This window comes from Babylonia areolata, chromosome 1, assembly GCF_041734735.1.
Source record: "Babylonia areolata isolate BAREFJ2019XMU chromosome 1, ASM4173473v1, whole genome shotgun sequence".
Lineage (NCBI taxonomy): Eukaryota > Metazoa > Mollusca > Gastropoda > Neogastropoda > Buccinidae > Babylonia > Babylonia areolata.
Window position 1 is genome coordinate 83,754,280 of NC_134876.1, and position 21,717 is coordinate 83,775,996.

The 21,717-nt window shown below is 38.7% G+C and overlaps 2 protein-coding genes across 5 annotated transcripts in view; one reads left to right on the forward strand and one right to left on the reverse strand.

Moving 5' to 3' along the window:
* The first annotated feature begins 718 nt into the window (after positions 1–718).
* Positions 719–8,921, forward strand: LOC143293914 (uncharacterized). The gene is made up of 5 exons (XM_076605287.1): positions 719–1,190; positions 3,528–4,032; positions 4,993–5,151; positions 6,120–6,335; positions 7,104–8,921. Exons 1-5 carry the CDS (start codon positions 976–978, stop codon positions 7,905–7,907), a joined length of 1,899 nt encoding a protein of 632 aa, XP_076461402.1. The 5' UTR covers positions 719–975; the 3' UTR covers positions 7,908–8,921.
* A 390-nt stretch (positions 8,922–9,311) lies between these two features.
* Positions 9,312–21,717, reverse strand: part of LOC143288577 (protein PTHB1-like) — a 35,548-nt gene continuing 23,142 nt past the window's right edge. Inside the window, exons 20-25 of one of the 4 annotated variants that reach the window (XM_076597217.1) lie at positions 21,336–21,518; positions 20,033–20,222; positions 19,081–19,290; positions 18,562–18,579; positions 17,940–17,966; positions 13,175–13,304 (exon numbers count right to left, since the gene is read on the reverse strand). In XM_076597217.1, the coding sequence (XP_076453332.1) occupies positions 17,956–17,966; positions 18,562–18,579; positions 19,081–19,290; positions 20,033–20,222; positions 21,336–21,518 (612 nt within the window). In that variant the 3' untranslated portion in view covers positions 13,175–13,304; positions 17,940–17,955. Of the gene's footprint in view, positions 13,305–17,939; positions 17,967–18,561; positions 18,580–19,080; positions 19,291–20,032; positions 20,223–21,335; positions 21,519–21,717 lie in introns of all 4 variants that reach the window. The other 3 variants (XM_076597201.1, XM_076597223.1, XM_076597209.1) reach the window with 3 other exon arrangements.

Below are 21,717 nucleotides of genomic sequence, written 5' to 3' on the forward strand. Positions count from 1 at the left end.
TAGTTGCTCTCCTTTGTACTTGTTCAATTGCTTTGGACTGTCTTATTAATCTGGGATACCAAATTGTATTGCCATATTCTAAACATTGTTCATTTTCAAAGTACGTTTTCTGGTTAACTTGTAAGCCATTTTATTACCATAGCTAACATTGCAGTTTCTGTACCTACTCCAGCTACAAAGGCTGCTCAGTCAAACAAAACCAGACCATCCAAAGCTTACATCATTATTGTTACTGCCCTTGAAGAGTACAGTGATTCCTTCCCTCATGCCATTCTCAAATTTGTACGTCATGGCCAAACACGAGATAGGCATTGGTGGTACAGAGTAACATGTTCCGTGCCTTTGCCTGTCTCAAAGTCATCATCACGGATGGGGTCAAGGAGTGCACCTTTAAGTAATCCAGTACACCAGGACTTCTGCAAGGCATAAATAAAGACAGCTTGCTGCTGCTGAACTTCAGAAGGCCTAGAAGCCTTTTCCTCATCTGGTGCATCATCTCTGACAGTTTCTTGACAAAAACAACAAAAAACCCAACAATAAAAAACAACAACACAAACTAACACCCCCATTCCCTCCCCAAAACCCCAAAAGCTGTGTGTGTGTGTGTGTGTGTGTGTGTGTGAGTGTGTTATTTTAATCGGAACATCGATTAAAGTATTTTACAGTTATCGTTCATTACGTTTCTTTTGTGGCGAAGTTAACATGTGTCCGAACTCGATGCAACTTTTGATTTTGCGAGTCGGTCAGAATCACGTTTCTTGTCCTGGGCTGACAGGAAAACTGTTTTCAGAGACCCAGGTTTTGACACACAACTGACAGACTTGTAGGAATCTGGTGAACAATTCTTTTTTTGCGGCGCCCCAATGACTAAAGCTTCACAGAGCTGAGAAGAAGATTGCATTGGCTATGGACGAAGATGAAATCTGATGATTTGTGTTTGGTTAAAAATTGCAGTTGGCACGCATAGATGTGGAAATGAGTCTGTACACAGAGCCTCCTACAGGCATCATCTCCTGTCAAAAACTAGAAAAATATACGTTGAAAAGACTCGACTTCCTTCTCAAAGTACTGGCAGCGCGAGGAAACCAAACGAAACTGCACCAGATTGTGTGCGACTCGATAAATACACCGGACAGCGACTGCCTCATTGGCGGCTCTGTGAAGGATAAAGTATCACATTTCAGTCTGAGGTTAGTCATGCAACTTAGCTGTCGTGAAACGCATGGGTTGTCATTAGTAGAACTGATAGCACTTGACAGCCCCCCCCTCCCACCCCACCTTCCACTCTTTGTTGCCAACCTGTGTATGGACCTCTCGCCAAAATGTGTTCTGGACTCTCTCTCTCTCTCTCTCTCTGCATTGGTGATGGAACAAAGGAGACTATGAAGTGGCTAGAATATTCCCTGAAAGTGTGGACTGGAAAAACATATTGACACAGGAACTAAGCACAAGTCTGTTGGAGTCTAATTGAAAGCAAAACAAATGAGAGTATTGAAAAATATATCCTGTGCAGACGTTTTCCATCAAGAAATTTATTCCAAAAATTTGATTAAAGCACAAAACCTTTAAAACCTACAAGAAATTCAGGATTAAGGAAAACTATAAATTGTATAATGGAGACAAGGGATGCTCTTTCTTTCCCCTTGAAATTCTTATTTGGTAAGAGTTTGAAAGAAGGGAAGGTACCAGACAGATGGAAACTAGCAGAGGTCAAATCTGTTTTCAGAAAAGGTAATAAGAATGAACTAAGTAACTTCAGACCAGTTAGCCTTACATCTGTGGTATGTAAAACTTGCGAAGCTATCATCAGAGATAGGCTGACTAAGCATTTAATTAAAAATAATCTTTTATCAAATTACCAGTATGGATTTACTTCTGGAAGGTCTTGTGTTGCACAGTTATTAAATGATATTCAGACTGGATGATTATAATAAACAACAATATGCCTCTAGACATTGTATACCTTGACCTTCAAAAGGCCTTTTTATAAGGTTCCACATAAACGACTGATACACAAAATGAAGGGCTATGGTATAAGAGGTAGTTTACTTAGTTGGGTACAAGACTTTTTACATAAAGAAACTAGTATGTAAGCATTTCAGATGAGAGGTCAGACACATCAAATGTAACCAGTGTTCCTCAGGGAAGTGTTTTGGGGCCAGTATTATTCATTCACTCAATTAGTGATATGCCAGATGTGTTGGAGTGTTTTGTAAAAATATTTGCTGATGACACAAAGGCTTACTATGGAATGAATAATAAAGAAAAGCAAATTCTGCTCCTCAAGTCAAAGTCAAATGGACAGAGACGTGGCAAATTAAGTTTAATAATGAAAATTGTAAAGTACTTCTTGTTGGTAAAGATAACCCAAAATACACTTATCATATCAACTCTGATGATATAGAAGAAACACAATTAGAAAAGGATTTGGGAATTTTGGCCCAAGTACACTTAACATATCAACTCTGATGATATAGAAGAAACTGAATTAGAAAAGGATTTGGGAATTTTTGTGGATAAAAATTTAACTTCTGAACAGCACATTAATGCTACAGTAAAAAGAAACAAATATAATAGCAGCCATGATCACCCATTTTATCCAGTATAAAAAAATAAAGATATCATGGTGCCATTATTTAAATAATTAGTAAGACCAATACTGGAATATGGTAGTGTGGTATGGTCCCCTAACCTTAGAAAACATACTGACTTGATTGAAAATGTACAGAGAAGATTTACTAAACAAATTATAGGGATAGAAAGTATGCCCTATGAATAGAGACAAACTAGTTTGAAATTCCCAAGCCTGGAATATCGCAGGTTAAAGGGTGATATGATTGAGACATATAAGATTTTACATGGACATTATGACAAGAGCATTACACAAATTCTTTTCACCCTAAAGGACAGTTATACCAGGGGACAGCCACTAAAACTAATGAAGACATTCACCAAATCAAACCTTTTTTCACACTTTTTCACAAACAGGGTTGTTAAGTTCTGAAAAATCTGCCCAGTAACATTGTCACTGCAGGAACAGTGAATAGATTAAAAATTTTATTTGATAAACACTGGAAAGATTATGGTTTCCAAGTTAATTTCTCCATAGGACGCTAGCCATAACATTAGTAACTGCACACTCTTTTTCAAGTATGAAAAGTAAACAAAAAGAAGAAGAAGAAAAAAAAAAGAAGTCCTAACTGATCAGGCAAAAGGCTGATAAAGCCTAAAAGCTGTGACATTTGATATGATATATGTTTTTGTGAGTGTGTTCTTGAGAAATTTTAAACTGTGGATGCACAATGCTCATTCACGGACAGGCTCACAATTATTTTCACTATTATTTGTAGAACATTTTTACTATAATAGAGGTACAGATAGAAATGCACAATGATGATAATAGTGAAACCCAAGCTATGAATATGATAATTCACTAATCATCAAGTCTGGTCCTATCTTATATGAACTGTTTCATTGGTCCTTTGTAAACTAAAGCAGTAAAGACTAAAGGTCTGTTTGCTTTCCAGGCTGCTCATGGGTGGAGATCCTGAAACACAGCAGTTCTTTGAAGAAGCTGAAACAGCATGGTTTGACTTTAAATTTTCCTGCTTGAGTGAGCACGAAATGAAACAGTTATTTTACAGTGTGGATAGGGTTCTGAAGAAAAACAGTGTCCACACTCAAGGGTGTAATGAACCGGCTTTCCATGGAGGGGAAAGTGTTGCCAGCATTTTGCATGTGTTCAGAAGCATCAGACAGTCTGCAGGATCCTGGAAAGACGTTATCAGGCTTTATATGACACAATGCAGCTCCCTTCAGTTCTCTGTGCCTTTCCAGAGTGTGTTGAGTCTGGTACGAAAAAGACAAGTGATGTTGGACAGAGGAACAGCAAGGGTTCCCTGGTGTAAACTGCGTGAAGTTGTCACAGAACAGTTTTCATCACTGATGCAGTTGGCATCAGTGCAGGCCAGCCGGCAGTTTCCTGCTGCTGTTGCTGATGACAGAATGAGACTGTTGTGGAGGAAGATGAAAGTGAGTTGTCTTGATAAGTTTATGTTGGTATAGTTTAAAACTGGTCTTGATGGTTTTATGTTGGTATAGTTTAGAACTGGTCTTGATGGTTTTATGTTGGTATAGTTTAAAACTGGTCTTAATGGTTTTATGTTGATATAGTTTCAGAACCTCGTGAATAACAATAAGATGAAATGATTTTGCTAATGAATAATAACAAATTCATTGATCAATTACATGTACATATTTAAATTTACAAATCAAATTATCTTTCAGGGGATGGACAGCATGCATGTGTGCACACACCCCACCACTACAACAGAAATGCTTTTTTTCCATTCTTCTTGTGAACTGATTAAGGTTTGGAGAACTCCAGCAAAAAAGTAAACATTGTAAAATTTTGTAAAACTCAGTGTTACTGTGAACAGTGCGTTTTCCAAGTATAGAATATTAGTAATCACTTAGCTGATAACAGGAGTAAAAGCTTGAAACATGAAATACCGATTATTCTGATATATGTTTCAGAAGGTATTAAACCAGGATACCTTTTCTTTTGAGTAACAAGTAGTTTGAAGACAACGCCACCACTGAGTGTGGACACAATGGAGGATTTCAGTGCAGAATCAAAATCCAAGTCTTCAAGCTCTAGTTGATGGTTTTATTCACTCATGCACATGCTTTTGGTGTGTATGGAGGATTGCAGGGTACAAGCATGTGCTGTTTATTGATGATTGGTGCATTGGTGTGAATTTTAGTTTCCTTCTCTGATATAACTCAATAAATCTTTATTCTGACTCTGTGTTTTAAAGCAGATACATATTGGTTTCCTTCTCTGATATAACTCAATACATCTTTATTCTGACTCTGTGTTTTAAAGCAGATACCACTGTTACAAAACTTCACATGGTAAAGACTTTAAAGAAAAAAGTGTCAGCTATTCTTGCAAACTTTGATCACATGGTAAATAAATGATCATTTCAGCACATCTATAGAAGATGGCACCCTGCTTCTTTGGGTGTGGGTTTGGTGCCAGGATTGTCACTGGATCAAGTGGATGCCATGGCCAAGCACTATCCACTGTGCATGTCAACACTGTTGCGCTCGCTTCGTCAGAAACATCGTCTGGGACATCATGCCAGGGTGAGTATGTAAAACTTTCTGTGGGGATTTTAGTTACAGTGCAAATATTAGCATTTGTGCTTCTTTTCATTGTTGTTGTAAACAACCAAGATCCAAGGCATCATATGGCATGACTTTATTTCAAATGAGGAGGTCAGAGAGACATCTCAGACTGAGGTCTCTCACTCCCAGTTCAGCACAGCTGTCCCCTGCTCTGATGTTCAGGTTTCCAATCCATGGCTTGGCATGCTGTTTTTGTCAGGGTGAACTTCAGTACATGTCACAGCCAGCAGAGATGCAGTTTGCAAATGGTGGTTGACATGAGAGGCCGATCTTGTTGACAGACATTGGGGTGACACTCATATTGATAAACTAGCTGAGGACAGTGGACTATGCAGCGCCTTGATTGCCTCATGTGTCCATCGATGCAGGAGCATCTTCAGTCTTAGTAAATGTTAACAGAGATGCCAACTGTTATGATTTCGCTGTATTTTGTTACGCTTGATTGCAGTTTGTTCTAATGTAACGCCAACGTCAATATTGTTACAATACATAGCATTGCCACATGCTTTCCTGTTGTAATATTACCCAGACGCTCTATACTTATCGATCACGAGGCCAGGGCAGTCACCACTAACCTTGGTCTCATGTGATGCTGCTCAGCCAGTTGTGTGTGTGTTTACATTGAAACAAAATTGAGCGGACCAGTCAGCTTAATCATTTGCCAAACAAGAGAGAATGTGGCTAAATCAAGTTGCATCTCGGTCAAACAGTGTCTGTGCCCATTTGCTGATATGGCTCAGAATCCAAGTGTTCCGTCCAAATTCAAAATGTTCCTACCAAATTTCCTGACTGTTGCTACAACACTTGACACGGGTTGGCATCATTGCGTGAACAACCCAAGCATGCTTCCAAAAGTGTATGTATATGTGTGCTGATGTTCAGGATATGTGATTTAGCAAGTGCAGTTCATGTGTTTTTCATTGCAGATCCAACTGACCCTGTTCCTGAAGGACCTGGGTCTTCCTGTGCACCATGCCCTTGCTCTCTGGCGGCAGGAGTACAGTCGGCCCCGCGGTGAGGGCAGCGGTTGTGCTCACAGCTGGCAGACAGATGGCCGCCGTTACACCTACAGCATCCGACACCTGTACGGCCTGGAGGGGGCACACCGCAACTACGGGGGCCACTGCTGTGATTCCCTGCAGGTTTGTGTGGGAACTCTTCTCCCTGATGTTTGAGCAAGTCGTTCCTTGTTTTCTTGCTTGCTTTCATGTTAAAAAAACAACTTAATAACAAAGATATATGTGAGCATGTATGCACTTGTGTGTGTGTGTATGCATGCGTGTATTTTTGTAAGGGAGGTGTGAGTGTCAGTATCTTATTATTTGCATTATGTTGTATGTTTGCCGGGCAGGCATTCATACATCACAGGAAAACAATGTTGTATTGATAAATGGGCACTGTTCACTACAGTGGTAGTCAGCAGTTCATGGGCATATTGTTTTCTGAAAATGTATCTGCCTTTGAAGCACTGAAGTTCAAGAGATCATGAATGATGCAGACTATGGAAGAGATAATTTATACTTTCACTGCATGTATTTTACATTTTGCTCTGCCTCTGTTTTGTATGTTGAGCCTTTCTACTTTGACTGTTTATATTTTCATTTATTATGATATCTTAAGTTTGATGTAATTTTAGTGAAGAAATTTCCTTAATCATAGATTTCGTCATACTTATCATCATAAAGCTTACTTACAGTTTAACTTAAAGGTACTTATGTAAACTACAGTAAATGTTTATGCAAAATGACAAAAACTGATCTAGTCACACTATTGTGCCCATCATTACTGCTATTAAGACCATAAATTCTTTTAAAATTCTTAGGTCAGATTCAGATGATAAGTGTATAATAAAATCTTTTTACAAAAACAGCAAGTGTGTACCCAATGATAAATGATGACTTGTTTTACAGCAACGTGTTGTTGGCTGCAATGAAGAAGGTGGCTGTCCATTCTCACACTGGGACAACAGATCTCTGTCAGCAGAACTCAGTGCCTTGGGCCTGTGTTCTAAGGATGTAGCAAACATTGTTTCTCTTTGTGAAAAAGGCCTTTTTTCTGCTGCTTGCCATCAGAGCCTTCGAATCATAAGCTGCACCCAGCCAGCAGAGAGTGAAAATTCTGATCAATGGTCAAAACGCGAAGCAGAGGCACAGTCCTGTCATCAGTTGACCATCCCATCCAGTCCACATGACTCATACCACGCTGACTGCAGTAAGAATCAGGTTTGTGATGTGGAAGATCTTTTGGACACACACAGGGTGAAGTCAGCACAGAGTACAGCCAAATCACCTTCAACCAAAGATGGCAGTCCCAGTTTGGCAGTCACAGCAGCTGAAAAGAAGCAGTCAGGCACTTCCTGTGGAATTGAAAATATGTGTGAAGGAAGTCATAACAGCAGAGGTTCGCCCGACATTCACTGTGAACACCCAGTTTGCATATTTTTTCCATGTAAGCTGGAAAGTAAGGATGTTACCTTTGACGTTTCCTCAAGTTGTATGGATCAAGTGAATGAGTATTTGCAGAGTACAAATGTAGTGTTTTCAGAAGGCCAAGGTGTTGAGTGTTTTGAACACGAAGTGTGTCCCAGCCAAAGCCAAGAAAAGCATGCTGCTTCCACCTCATCTATAGAACCCTCGATCCATCCTGTCATTTTCAGACCTGTTCACTATGTTCACATCAGTTACAACTGCTTGCTCCAAGGATTGAGGTCTTGACAGCAGTTTGAGATATGTGTGGCTGATTGTTGTGTGTAGACATCCATGTCAAAAGATGTCAAATGTGAAATGCATGTAATTGTCTCATGAAGAATGAAATGTTGTACAGCAAGTGTCCACAGAAAGATGCATGGAGAAACAAAACAGAACAAACTGCACATCTTTCCTCCTCTTTTTCTCCATTTGTGATTACTTCTTCTTCTTCTTCTGCGTTCGTGGGCTGCAACTCCCACGTTCACTCGCATGTACACGAGTGGTTTTTTTACGTGTATGACCGTTTTTACCCCGCCATGTACGCAGCCATACTCCGCTTTCGGGGGTGTGCATGCTGGGTATGTTCTTGTTTCCATAACCCACCGAACGCTGACATGGATTACAGGATCTTTAACGTGCGTATTTGATCTTCTGCATGCGTTTACACACGAAGGGGGTTCAGGCACTAGCAGGTCTGCACATATGTTGACCTGGGAGTTCGGAAAAATCTCCACCCTTTACCCACCAGGCGCTGTCACCGTGATTCGAACCCGGGACCCTCAGATTGAACGTCCAACGCTTTAACCACTCGGCTATTGCGCCCGTCTGTGATAACTAACTCCCATACACTTGTATCTTACATACAAGTAGGGTTTCTTTCATATGGAAGACCATTTTTACCTCACTACTTAGGCAGCAATTTTCAGGGGTGTGCAAGCTGAGTATGTTCATGTTCTATTTGCCAGAAATTTTCTTCCTCTCCAGAAGACTCTGAGTGGTAGTCTGGACACTAGTTAATCAGATGATGTGATAAAATGAGGCCCTGTGTGTTACACACACTTGGCGCACATGTGAAAAAGAACCCATGGCAACAAGAGAGTTGTCTGGCAACATTTTGTAGTAAAATCCACTCTTGACGCATTTGCGTGTTCTGTGTGTGTGTGTGTGTGTGTGTGTGTGTGTGTGGCTGTGTATGCAAGACTGAAGCCTGACTGAATGACACAGGAAACAAAATGAATGGTGAAAGGGAACTCTCAGTCAGCTACCCAGGTGAGCAGCCTGTTGTGCAAATGACTTTTTGTTTGTTATGCACTTTTAGCTTTGTCTTTTACCAAGGATAGGAGATATATAAGTATCTATTTCAATCAACCAATATTTGGTCTTCTGTCCTTTATGAACATGAAGCAGATTAAGGCACTGGTATGTCTGTACAAGTTGAGTTGGGGTACTGGGAAATAAAAAGAAAAAAAAAAGATCTCCACCCTAAACCCAACCACCATCAATACCAGGACTGAACCCAAATCCCTCAGATTGTAAGTCCAGTGTTCTAACCACTTGACTGATTCTCCTCATTTTGTTCAATCTATAGTTCATTTGCTTGCATGTTTTTCTTCCTGCTTTCACACGCAAAGTTCAGACAGAACAAAGACACTTGGTTTCCAATGTATTTCACCAACACTTATTTGACACATCAATCCACTCTTCCACATCTATCTTGCACCTCACTGAAGTTGAATGGGTGTAGGGCCTTGGAGGAGAGGGGAGACGGTGGTGTTTTCCAGAGACAGGGAAAGAACGTTCCTATAAGAGAAAGTGCCAACAATAATCTTCTATCTACAAGCAAAATACTGTTATGGAGGCATGCTGCATTTACATCCTGTAACAAGATTTTGTCAAGTGCAGTATAAATTGATTCCATTCCACATAAATATCCATTAGCATTGAAACAATGCACAATTGCACAAATTATCCAGACATGTTTTAGTTCATTTCTACTGAATTAAGTAGAGCAATGCCAAAGACAACAAAATAATCTGACAAGAAAAAAACTGACAAAAAAAAGAAAAGAAAAAAAAAAGAGAGAGACCAGTACTTGTTAACATTGCGGTAACAATCATCTTTTGCTGATATGGCAATGATATGATTTTTCTTCTTGAACAGTACCTATCTGTTAACTTATGAAGCAAAATGTTTGCATACAGGAAAATAAGTTTCCTCAATAAAACAAAGCATCATATTAAATCTGAGTGAAAACATTCATCAAGTGATTAATTGGAGTTTGACAAATAAACGATGGAGATCTTAATTTAGGATTGTACCATTTCTTTACTGACACCAGGCAGCCAAATACCAGTCATACTGATGTCTGAGGGGGGAAAAAAGTAAAAACAAAAAGAAACACAATAGTATACAACTATCAATCATCTCAGTATCCTTTTTCTGACAGAAAAGACAGCACAGAAAAGCTACGAGATTTTAGTATGAGCAGCGACTAGTGATTATCACAAGAGTTTGGGTGAAATTGTAAGTGCATTGTAAAAAGAAAAAAAAAGTATTATAAATAAATACTTGAGCCTGCACCATGTGCTGTTTTAAGCCATGCATATAAATAGCTGATATCATTTTCACAATGAAAGCAAGCTGAATATTCATGAGTGCATATTGGTGTGCCTGTAAATTGAAATCTGGCCATTCAAATGCCTTACATGCTGTGTACAGTCTTGACGGGAAACAAATTGTGATAAATCAGAAATTTCAAATTATTTTTTTTTAATCACTGTTCCTCCAGGTCATTCACTTTTTGTTGTCCTTTCCATAATATATCATTCATTGATTCATTTAACATATGTGATGATAAAAAAGAAAAAGAAAAAAAAGAGCGCACACTCACAGATAAATAACACTTCTCAATCACAGGTGTAGAACTTCAAAATGGACGGACAGTCACAAGGCAATAAATACAACTTCATCACAACCTATGAAGATAATATGCCCGTTATATGCTTCAGTGGTCATAAAATAACACATTCTAATCATCATCAATTTTCTTGAGATGGAATAAGGTTGGGGGAGGCTGAGGCATGAGATAGTGAATATTTTTTTTTAAAGTTTAGTTTAAATGTATTTATGTAGATCATGCTCTCTCTCTCTCTCTCCGTATATATATATATATATATATATATATATATATATATATATATATATGTACAGACGGGCGCAATAGCCGAGTGGTTAAAGCGTTGGACGTTCAATCTGAGGGTCCCGGGTTCGAATCACGGTGACGGCGCCTGGTGGGTAAAGGGTGGAGATTTTTACGATCTCCCAGGTCAACATATGTGCAGACCTGCTAGTGCCTGAACAACCTTCATGTGTATATGCAAGCAGAAGATCAAATACACACGTTAAAGATCCTGTAATCCATGTCAGCATTCGGTGGGTTATGGAAACATGAACATACCCAGCATGCACACCCCCGAAAACGGAGTATGGCTGCGTACATGGCGGGGTAAAAACGGTCATACACGTAAAACCCCACTCGTGTACATACGAGTGAACGCAGAAGAAGAATATATGTACAGACATACTGAACTCATTTTAGTTACTCTATTTGACACTTCAGCTCAAACATGAGACAGCGTTCATGCCAAGTAGCTTATTCTGTAGCTTCTTCCAAATGTGGATGGCAAATTCATATAATTCACAATTCATTCATTTCTAACTCGAACAATTTGGTGTGTGAGAAATGATTAACATAAAAACAGACTTGAGACTTACAATGTGTGTCCTGACATTAACTGTTACTTTTTTTTCTTTTTTTTTTTCTCAAGGCCCGACTAAGCGTGTTGGGTTATGCTGCTGGTCAGGCATCTGCTTGGCAGATGTGGTGTAGCGTACATGGATTTGTCCGAACGCAGTGACGCCTCCTTGAGCTACTGAAACTGAAACTGTACCTGGGTGGTTATACCAAGATCATTTGTTGATAAGTGTCTACAATTAGACATTCTCTTTGTTGTTTTAAAATTTATTCTAGGAAAAAAGTGCATGTCTTGCGTATTTAATTAATTTAATCAATGAACTACATCCTTTTTTGAGATGTTTTGTGATTTAATTAAAATAATAAGTCAACAAAACAGGAAAATGATCTTCCACAGCTCCCTTCTTTAACACACACAATTATTTACACCTATCTTGGAATGTATTTGGGTTAGGAATTGGTCATTTCCATACACACCATTCATGGCAAACATCAACCACCTTTCTGGGATCATTTGGGATCTACCAAATACTCCTCACACACTTTGGCAAACAATATTAAAACGTATGTACACAATATAATCAACACAACACCGCTCAGAGAAGGCTTACTGAACACCCCCAAATTACACAACCATTTTTCTGTTTATAATCCCAAGTCAATATCACACACACACATGCCAACACACATATGTTAACAATGGCATCTTTTCATGCATTGGTTCAGCTTTGTTAAAATAAACCTTGTTTGTTTTCTTTTTCTCCCCCCTGCACACAAAAACCACACAAGTTTCTTTGTCACTCTCCCTCACCCCCACACTCCCCCATTAACATCAGTTGCCACTGACATGGATTTCTTGGAAATGTCCAATTGAAATATTCCTCACCCTACATTATGGTACCACAAAAACAGCAAGAAAGAATACGAACATTCAACATGCATCTTTTCCTTGGATGGAATGGAAAATGCCAGAGCAAGTCAGGCTGTCGATACAGATAACTATGTACACAATGAAACATTTATTATGTTATAATGACTCCACCATCAGACCACTTGATGAATAGTGATTTTTTAAAAAGTAACTTTGTATTGAACAGTATATTTCTGTACCAGGTAATCTATCTATCTTGAAGAAATCTTTCGTCTGACTTCAGATGCATGATATGAAACATTTTGGCAACGGAACACTGAGAAATTTGTGTCATATTAACAGCTTAAGAATACTGCAGATTACTGTCAGGCACACATAAAACTGTCTCCTTGGTAATCAGATTTAAAAATCAGGATATAAGTAAAGTGTGTTGCTTTAATTGCATATTTTTTTTATCTGCTTGGCACCATCTGCACTGCAAGGCCAAATACTGTTCCTCACTTAAAGGGCTCTTTGAGAGGTGGGGGGTATGGAATAGGATAACTGATCACAGCTTTTTTCAAGATTTCATTCTGTTGTGTTCACAACCTCTGCTAGGTCTGGTCCTGTATATCCAATATTGATGGGGAAAAGCAAGGCGTCCTTAACACAATGGCTTTACCCACCCGATGAAGCTGACCCTTCAGCCAACAGACAGGCTGTCTTCACATCACAGTCCATGAAAAATGAACCTGTAAGTCAATGGAGATGAGTTTCAGTATAAACAGATGAGCCTCCAGTCAGTATAGTCACGGAAGTCATGAGGCTAAGGAGATTTTTCCCTGCAGAGCAAGGGAAGAGTCTCCAGGCCACTGGGACAGTCAGTTCTTCAGTCCAACGGGATGGGTCCAGCAAGATGCAAATCAGCTGCCGTTCAAGACTGGGGCCTCGTCCTCGTCCCCTCCCGCCATGTCATCCAGATCGGGCACCATGCTCTTGATCTTCTGTTTCTTCTTGTCCTCCTCTAGTTCACCCAGTCCTGCACACAGCCATGTGTCAGCTGGCACAGCATTCTTTTGAAGGAGGACAACAGCACTGTTTTAAATGAAGCCAAACCACATGTGAACTAGTGTAGCTTTCTTTTGGAGGAAGACAACAGCACTGTTTTAAATGAAGCCAAACCATCACATGTGAACTGGTGCAACATTCTTTTGGAGAAAGACAACAGCACTGTTTTAAATGAAGCCAAACCATCACATGTGAACTGGTGCGACATTCTTTTGGAGGAAGACAACAGCACTGTTTTAAATGAAGCCAAACCATCACATGTGAACTGGTGCGACATTCTTTTGGAGGAAGACAACAGCACTGTTTTAAATGAAGCCAAACCATCACATGTGAACTAGTGCAGCTTTCTTTTGGAGGAAGACAACAGCGCTGTTTTAAATGAAGCCAAACCATCACATGTGAACTTGTGAAACATTCTCTTGGAGGAAGACAACAGCGCTGTTTTAAATGAAGCAAAATCATCACGTTAACTAGTACAACATGCTTCTGGAGTAATACTCTTAATCACTGTTTTAAATAAAGCCAAATCATCATATGTGAACTTTTCCAACAATCTTTTGGAGGAAGACAATAGCACTGTTTTAAATGAACCCAAATCATCACATTAGAAGTAGTCCCAAATTCTATGGATGACATTAGCACTGTTTTGAATGAATACAAATCATCACATGTGGACTGGTTAGTACAGCATTCTTATGGAGGATGACATACGCGCTGTTTTTAATGAATCCAATTAATCACATGTGAACTAGTACAGCATTCTTATGGAGGATGACATTCGCACTGTTTTTAATGAATCCAATTAATCACATGTGAACTAGTACAGCATTCTTATTGAGGATGACATTCGCACTGTTTTTAATGAATCCAATTAATCACATGTGAACTAGTACAGCATTCTTATGGAGGATGACATTCGCACTGCTTTGGATGAATTCATATCATCACATGAGAACCAGCAAGCATTTTATGGAGGATGCCTACTGTTGAATGCACAAAACTTGATTCATGAAAAGAAAATATTGGCATCTGCATGTCTGTATACATGCACAAATGCATGGTTTTAAAGTTCAACATAATCTTTTAGTTTCATTGCTCTTTATAATCACAGTATTTTGTGTCATATGATTAAATATTCAGCACAATATTAATAAATAAATGACTGAGTATCCACTTTATATATATTTTTCTGTGAGAATTTGTGTGTGTGTGTGTGGGCGAGTGTGTGTGAATTCAGTTGAAGCTTCCAAATTTATTTAGAATGTGAAAATTTTAAAATGTTCTTTTCTCCTCTTTTTCTTTCTGTGTTTTCTTTCTTTCAAATGTAAACTAATTTAGGTCTTTTTTTATCGTAACATCCTTTGTTACAATGTTCGAAGCTGTGTTTCAGTGTGAATTTGTCTGTGTCAATCAGTGTGTGTCTATGTGTTGTAATGTGGTTAAGAATTAGAAACATAGACAACAGGTTTCAGACTGGATTTGTATTTTCCACAATGTATCTTATTACTTGTATATAAAATATTTTGAAACTTAACCGTTTTTGCCAAGTTTCAATGACATTACCAATACGACTGCCTACCCACCCATCGCTTCATTCACGGTCATGTAAAAAAAGACAACAAAAATCCTTCTCACTCTACCCTCCTCCCCCTTGTCTCGCACTTGTACATCCATCCGCACTTTCTCATCACCTGCGCACATCTGAAAGATGTGTGCAACCACAGACAACAATGTATGCAAACACTGGAAAAACAACAACATCCAACCAGTGCAAACAATTTTCTCAGGAAAAGAAGTAATATGACAGAGGGTGAACAACATTTACTGCAGGTATGATATAACTTTGTCTGACAGATAATCTCCAGTGAAGGAAACATACTATTCACACTGACCGGTTCTGCAGATGTGAACTATTTAACCCTTTCGCTGCCAGGGAAATAAGATAAAAGTGAGATCTATTTGCCAAGTTTTTTGTTTTTTTTCCACAAAAAACGAGTACATATATTTTCAAAAAATTCTGTAGACTTTGTTACTGGATAGAGATCCATAAAAGTATATATTTTCTGGAAGGTAATTAAAAAAAGAATACAAAACACATGGTGTTTTCCAATTTGTATTTTTTCCAAAGACATGCACTTGTTTTGAAATTAGTGTTTCGTTTTTTGTGAGATTTTCAACTTAGTATCATGAACATTAGTCTGGTCATTTGCACAGTAATATAATATTTTCTGGACAAATGGATTAAAACTGCACATACAAATTACACTATAACAACCACAATAAAAATAAGACATATAAATGATTCAGTCTGGCTGCTTAACGTGATAACAACATAGATGTGATAATCCAATCCTTTCAGTCAAATCAGTTTTCTTGAAAAAGAAGAAGAAAAAAACCAACAACAAAAAAAACAAAAAAACACAAAACAAAAAAACCCCCTGATTTAGATTATTGTTTCTGTATTTGTATTTCTTTTTATCACAACAGATTTCTCTGTGTGAAATTCGGGCTGCTCTCCCCAGGGAGAGCGCGTCGCTATGCTACAGCGCCACACATTTTTTTTGGTCATTCAACTGTTCGATCTTGCTAGTCTCTTCATTGCTCCCCAAGTCATCTGATAAAAGTTCACTGCTGTCTTCTCCATTGAGTTGACAATTCAATTCTTTATGAGCATCAGCTAAAGAAAGCAATTTTGGTCGAACTGGTGCTCCTCGGATCGCACAGCTTGAGCTGAGTGTCACCATTTTGCTGAGGGTGTGACCAGTGAATCAAAACAACCAGTTGACAAACCAAATCATTCAAATAAAGGACAACCTCATGACGTAGATGGGGTTTCTAGCTATTTACAGATTCTAGAAAGATTCCCCAAACTAAAGCTACCAGTGTTTTTGTCAACAAACTTGATATAAACCAGGGAAAGTCGGAATATATCAGTGACGAGATAACTCGTCACTATGGCAGTGAAGTGTATATGGCTACGCTGATGAATTATTTTGTCATAGGGGTCAAGGATTGCGAAGATAGGAACATAGATAGGATAGTGGGTATACAACATTTACCACACACACAATATGTCGAAAGCTGGCATATAAATTTTAAGCACCATCAACATGCTGGTTACAGACTGGTTCTGTAGACCACGCAAAGGACTGTACAGATAGTAAGGAAAATGTGACTGACAAAGGGGGAACAACACCAAGGCAAAATGGCTGACAGACGCATTTTAAGTGCAGTGAACATGTTGGTAACGCTTCCTGTAGCTGCAAGGAATGAAAAGGGAGGAGTGAGGGAAAGGACTGTGCAACTGAGAAATGGTGAACAGCACTTACTGCAATTACTAAATTCCAACAGCTGATGGACAAGTTCTAAACACAGAAAAGACACTGGTGACACTTCCTAATTTACTATTTTACCTATATAGTATCTCAAGCTTGTGTTTATTTTATTAATATACCCCCCAAGGATTCTTTTAAAAAAAAAAAAAGATTACTTTGACTGCATGCTGATGAAAGAAATACTACAGAGGTAGTAGAGATGAGCATGGAACAAAAATTGAATACCTTTTATTGCAGGAACAATACCATTTAAAAGGCTGAATTTTGAAGTGTGGTTAACATCCTCAACATTCAATAGCACTGTTTGATGTCAATCTGGGATTGGGTGAGGAAGGGAATATAGAAGCAAGTTTTGGATAGAGAGCTATTACAAAACAGAAAATGTCAACGTATCTCAAGCAATTAAATTTTTTGTTCTTTAACTCATTCCGAACGAATAGTTTTCTCCCTTGCTTTTTCCTACAGACGACCCATTTGTTAGAGTTAGAAAAAAAAAATCACAAAAAATACAAAACAAAGTAACTGAATGAAACTCACTACTTGACCCACAGACCTCTCTCCTAACGTCGTGTGAACGCCCACCCCCATCCCTCTTCACTGCTCTCAGAAGCTGAGTCACTCTTAGTACCTTCTTGCTGGTAGCTTTCTTCACTGCAGATACTTTATTCAACATCTTCATCATCCTCGTCAAAGTCGAAACCTTCAGTTTGAAGCATTTCAATCACTTCAGGAGTGGTAAAAGCTGCTGTCGTGATCTAGTTTGCTCCAAAAATTTCCAGGTATCGTCTGCGACGCCATTTTCAATACGTATGCAGATTAGCTTGTCATGTGGGGTCCTGAATTCGCTCTCTCGCTGTGGAGTGTGTTGTTATGGAATCTCATGAAGAAACTTTCCATTCGACCCTTCACATGTTCACAGTGCCTAGTTTTGCTGCCATTGTTATTTTACCCCATGAGGAAAACGTGGAAAAATTTTTAATTGTCAAAACCACTATAGTGTTTCTTCATCTGGAATGCTACCTTATGTCAGGAATGTTATAGCATTCTATTGTCCAGAGTAAGTTAAAAGAATCATGGAAATGCAAAAAAATGGGCAATGATTCAATCTCATTACTTTATCGCTACTATTCTATAATCTTGACAGTGGGTGTAACAAATCATGAGGATAAAACAGAGACTGAGGACAGGGGTCAGAGAGTGTGAACACGTTACAAATGTGCAACTCGCATGCAGCAGACACTGGGGATGATACAAGTATAAAGGGAAAACACCTCTTTTTTAATCCTGTCATGCCATGTCTGGAAACAACAACACAGCAAGCTTCATCAATGATTTGCACAATCTCTTTATGAACCAAACCAAAAATCACATGACTATGAAAGATCATAATTCAGGGATAACTTGCAAAGACTTAATGAGCTAGATACAAAATCAAACGACTCGGAAAGATCATAATTCAAGAATGAAGTACATTCAGTGTAAGACTACTCTGCTTTTTAGAACACGAAAGATGAGTGCCCTCACTTTTCTGTGCCCCAGGATTAGAAGACATTAAATTTAACCACCAATAATAGTACAGCTGGCAAAATATATATATAAACCACCAATTAATAAAGCATAACTGCTATTTTTGCCTGAAAAACATTCAAGACACTCAAAGAAGCAAACACTGACATTTTCCAAAATGTTAATTCCCAGGGACTCTGATAATCAAACATTCAATATTATTCAGAGGAGAAATGGCATGCCCCAACTCCAAACCGTTATGAAAGCATGTGGATCAATTCTGAAACCACTATAAACTGAATGTAAAAAACAAAAAACAAAACAGAAAAACATGAAAAATCCTTCTTCCAAAAACTACTGACATGCAACAACATCAAAATATCTTACCTCTTCCTCCACTTCTCTCTGCCATAATTGTAAAGTAAGCATCAATATACATGTTTGTCATTACAGCTTTAAGCAAATGTAACTGGTGAGAATGAATGACTTTGATAACCTACTGCAGACTGTACAATGTAATCTGAAGAAAGGAAAAAAAAGAGTCCTTTTCCTTTAAAAATCAAAACAACTTATGGGATACCAAACCTTTTTTTCACACTCCACCCCCCTTCCCCCCGCAACAAAAAACTAGAATCTTTCAAGCACTCACTTTTTCTCTAGTCAATGTCATTTTGAAGAAAATTTCTTACACATCATTTCAATGAAGAAAAAAATCAAAGATTTAACTGCTTCAAAAAAAAAAACCTGTCAAAAATAACACATTTGATGGCAAAATCCCCTAGACTAATGAATTTTAACATAAGCCTATTGCCAGGGGAAAAAAACTTTTAAAGACAGCAAAACCTTGGGGTCAGATAAATCTGACCATCATAAAAGAAAGAAATCAAGATGTAGTCGGTCACCCACCTGCACTGGGTTTGTCCAGCATAGGCAGTCCCAACGGGGCCAGGTCATCGACGGACCGTCCACCCCTGTGCTTCTTCTTGCGTGATTTCTCACTGCGATAGTTGGTGTTGATGACATTGTCCACAGCGTTGTTCTCCCCTGACACCTCCCCGTCTTGGTCCTCCATGATGGTTTTGGGCGCAGGCATTCGGATGGTCTTCTCTTTCTTGTCTGCATGTCAGACAGAAGCCAACAGTTAAAACAAAATCTCTTATAATCAATCTCTGCACAGAAAACTGAGCAGTGTTGACAGTCAATGCCCACTTTTGCTGCAACATGTTAAAACCAGAATCAGTCACGTGACTGTATCAATAAAGGTGCTTGTTAACTAATTCTATCATTAACTCTCTTGTGGAAGAGAGTTTGGGTCTGAATTAGAAATTCAAATTCTGATTCTTTTTTTTTCCACAAGAGCTAAATACCAAATAAAAATGCATTTTATACATTATGTATAAAACTCAACCAGAGTTTTTGGAACACGTACCAGTCTGTGTTAATTTCCACATCAATTTCCAGTGAACCGAATATAGTTCACACTGAGTACCATACATTTCCAATAAAACTCCAATCACCCACAAACACTCCTTGCATAAACCATATGACCATTTCAAGCACTGAGTTCCAAGTTGGATATGGACATTTTAACCTATGTTTATAGGAAGCGTTTGTGCACTTTAAAACTCTTGTGGGAAACACAGTTCTGCAGCACTGTCTTCTCGAGTTGCATTTGTTCACACTGGTGGTAGCATTGCTGGCCTCTATCCGCTTTTCAATTGTAGCGTGGGTTTTTAGTTGCCATTGGAAGCAGGCCTGTCAATAACAGTTTGCTCATCATGGGGATACTAATCTATTTTGTTTTTCAGGGGATTGTCCATTATAGCAACACATATATGTCACATCCTGCCCCGCCTACCTGCCAGCCCCTCCACCAGGCGTGCCCCCTTGCCCAGGCGGTCGCAGAGCAGGGCAATGTGTTTCTTCACTTTGCTGGTGTCTGTGGGGATGGACAGAGGGCTGGGGTTCACTGCCGCATCCTTAGCTGACTTGGCCAGCACAGTGCGTAGCAAGTGGGTCACTGCTGCATCCGTCATCTCTTGCCAACCCTGTCAGTCAGTGATGGTCAACATGAAAAACACAAAAACAAACAAAACAAATTAAAAAAGAAAAAAGAAAAAAAAGAAAGAAAAAAAGAGATAAAGATAATGAACTAACAGGTTCCAATAACAGAGAAGAAAAAAAGAAGAAAACCAAAATGTTACTGCCTTCACAAGTGAATCTAAATCAACAACGATACTAAAGACCACAGCACAATTTTTTGAGGATGAAAGGTAAAAGAAGAGAAAGAACCTGAAATTGGTTCTGCATTGCCTTTCATGTGGTTCTAGTCCACTGGTCTGCTTACAAATAAGGCATGTAGTGCAGACAGGTTAAAGAAAGGAAAATGATACAGAGTACTTTATCATCTCAAATAAGAGAAATTATTAACAGAATACTTTATTATCTCAAATAAGGCAAATTTATTTGTGGTCCATGTAAAGAAAACAAACATACAGTGTACGAAAACCACAGGAATTCAATATGAATATATAAAAGACATAAATCGTTTAAATGCTAAGTTGACATAAACCCTGCCTTCAATAATCACTATCATACACATATTACAATCACAGGAAGAGAATAGGCATTAAACAGCACGCTACAATTATACACAGACATGTGATTAATAGCTATCTAAAAGTATTTTTGATTAATACAGAATATATAATACACACATACATACATGCACAAACAGACATAGATAAGAATTAGTTAGTCATTTAGGTATTGAACTGATTTGGGTATTAAAAAAAACAAAAACGGTTAAGGGTTGAGACTTATAAGACATTTAAAAACTGAATTGACTGGGGTATAAAACTGTAAGATTTTCATTTTGAAAACTCAGTAATGTTTGACTGGAGGTATGATCAGTATGTTGGGTACATGGAAAGGTCGGACAGGCATCTGCTTGTTTTTTTTGTTTTTTTAAACAGCAGATGTAGTATAATGTCTATGGAACCGTTTGCATACTCTGACACCTTGAAACTGAAAGTAAAAACATTCACAGTTATCTTGAAAGAAAATGGCCGTCATCGCTAATGATTTGTTTGCCAAGAAGCAGGAGGTGGTTTGGAGGTGGGCATGTCAGAGACAGAGACAGATGACAGATGGATATTGACCTGTTCAGTGCTGTCACTGATATAGGGGCTGATGGCGTTCTCCAGCACTTTGAACTCCTCGTCCACCATGTCTGTCCACAGACGGATGAGGAAGTTGAGCAGGTAGGTGGCGCTGCTCAGGTTGTTGGCGGCCACCGCCTGTGCCAGCTGGTTCTGCTCCACGGCGTCTCCCAGTGCCAGGATCTGAAGACAACATCCAGGAAATGATGATGTGGACGATACCTTTACAAGGATGCATAACAGTAGGCCCAGTTAGGATTAACTGATTATAAAAATGTTTCATTTGACAAAAAAGAAAAAAAAAAGTACCTTCTTTGCCGAGGTTAAAAAAAAGTATCAGCAACTCCTTACTTGGATATGGTGGTGTGTTGGCCATCCTTAC

What these genes read in the sequence shown, in the direction of transcription:
- LOC143293914 (XM_076605287.1), top strand. Translation starts at nt 976, where the DNA reads ATGAGTCTGTACACAGAGCCTCCTACAGGCATCATCTCCTGTCAAAAA. An exon ending in GTATCACATTTCAGTCTGAG is followed by an intron (nt 1,191 to 3,527) that starts GTTAGTCATGCA and finishes TTTGCTTTCCAG; the next exon opens with GCTGCTCATGGGTGGAGATC. An exon ending in ACTGCTGTGATTCCCTGCAG is followed by an intron (nt 6,336 to 7,103) that starts GTTTGTGTGGGA and finishes CTTGTTTTACAG; the next exon opens with CAACGTGTTGTTGGCTGCAA.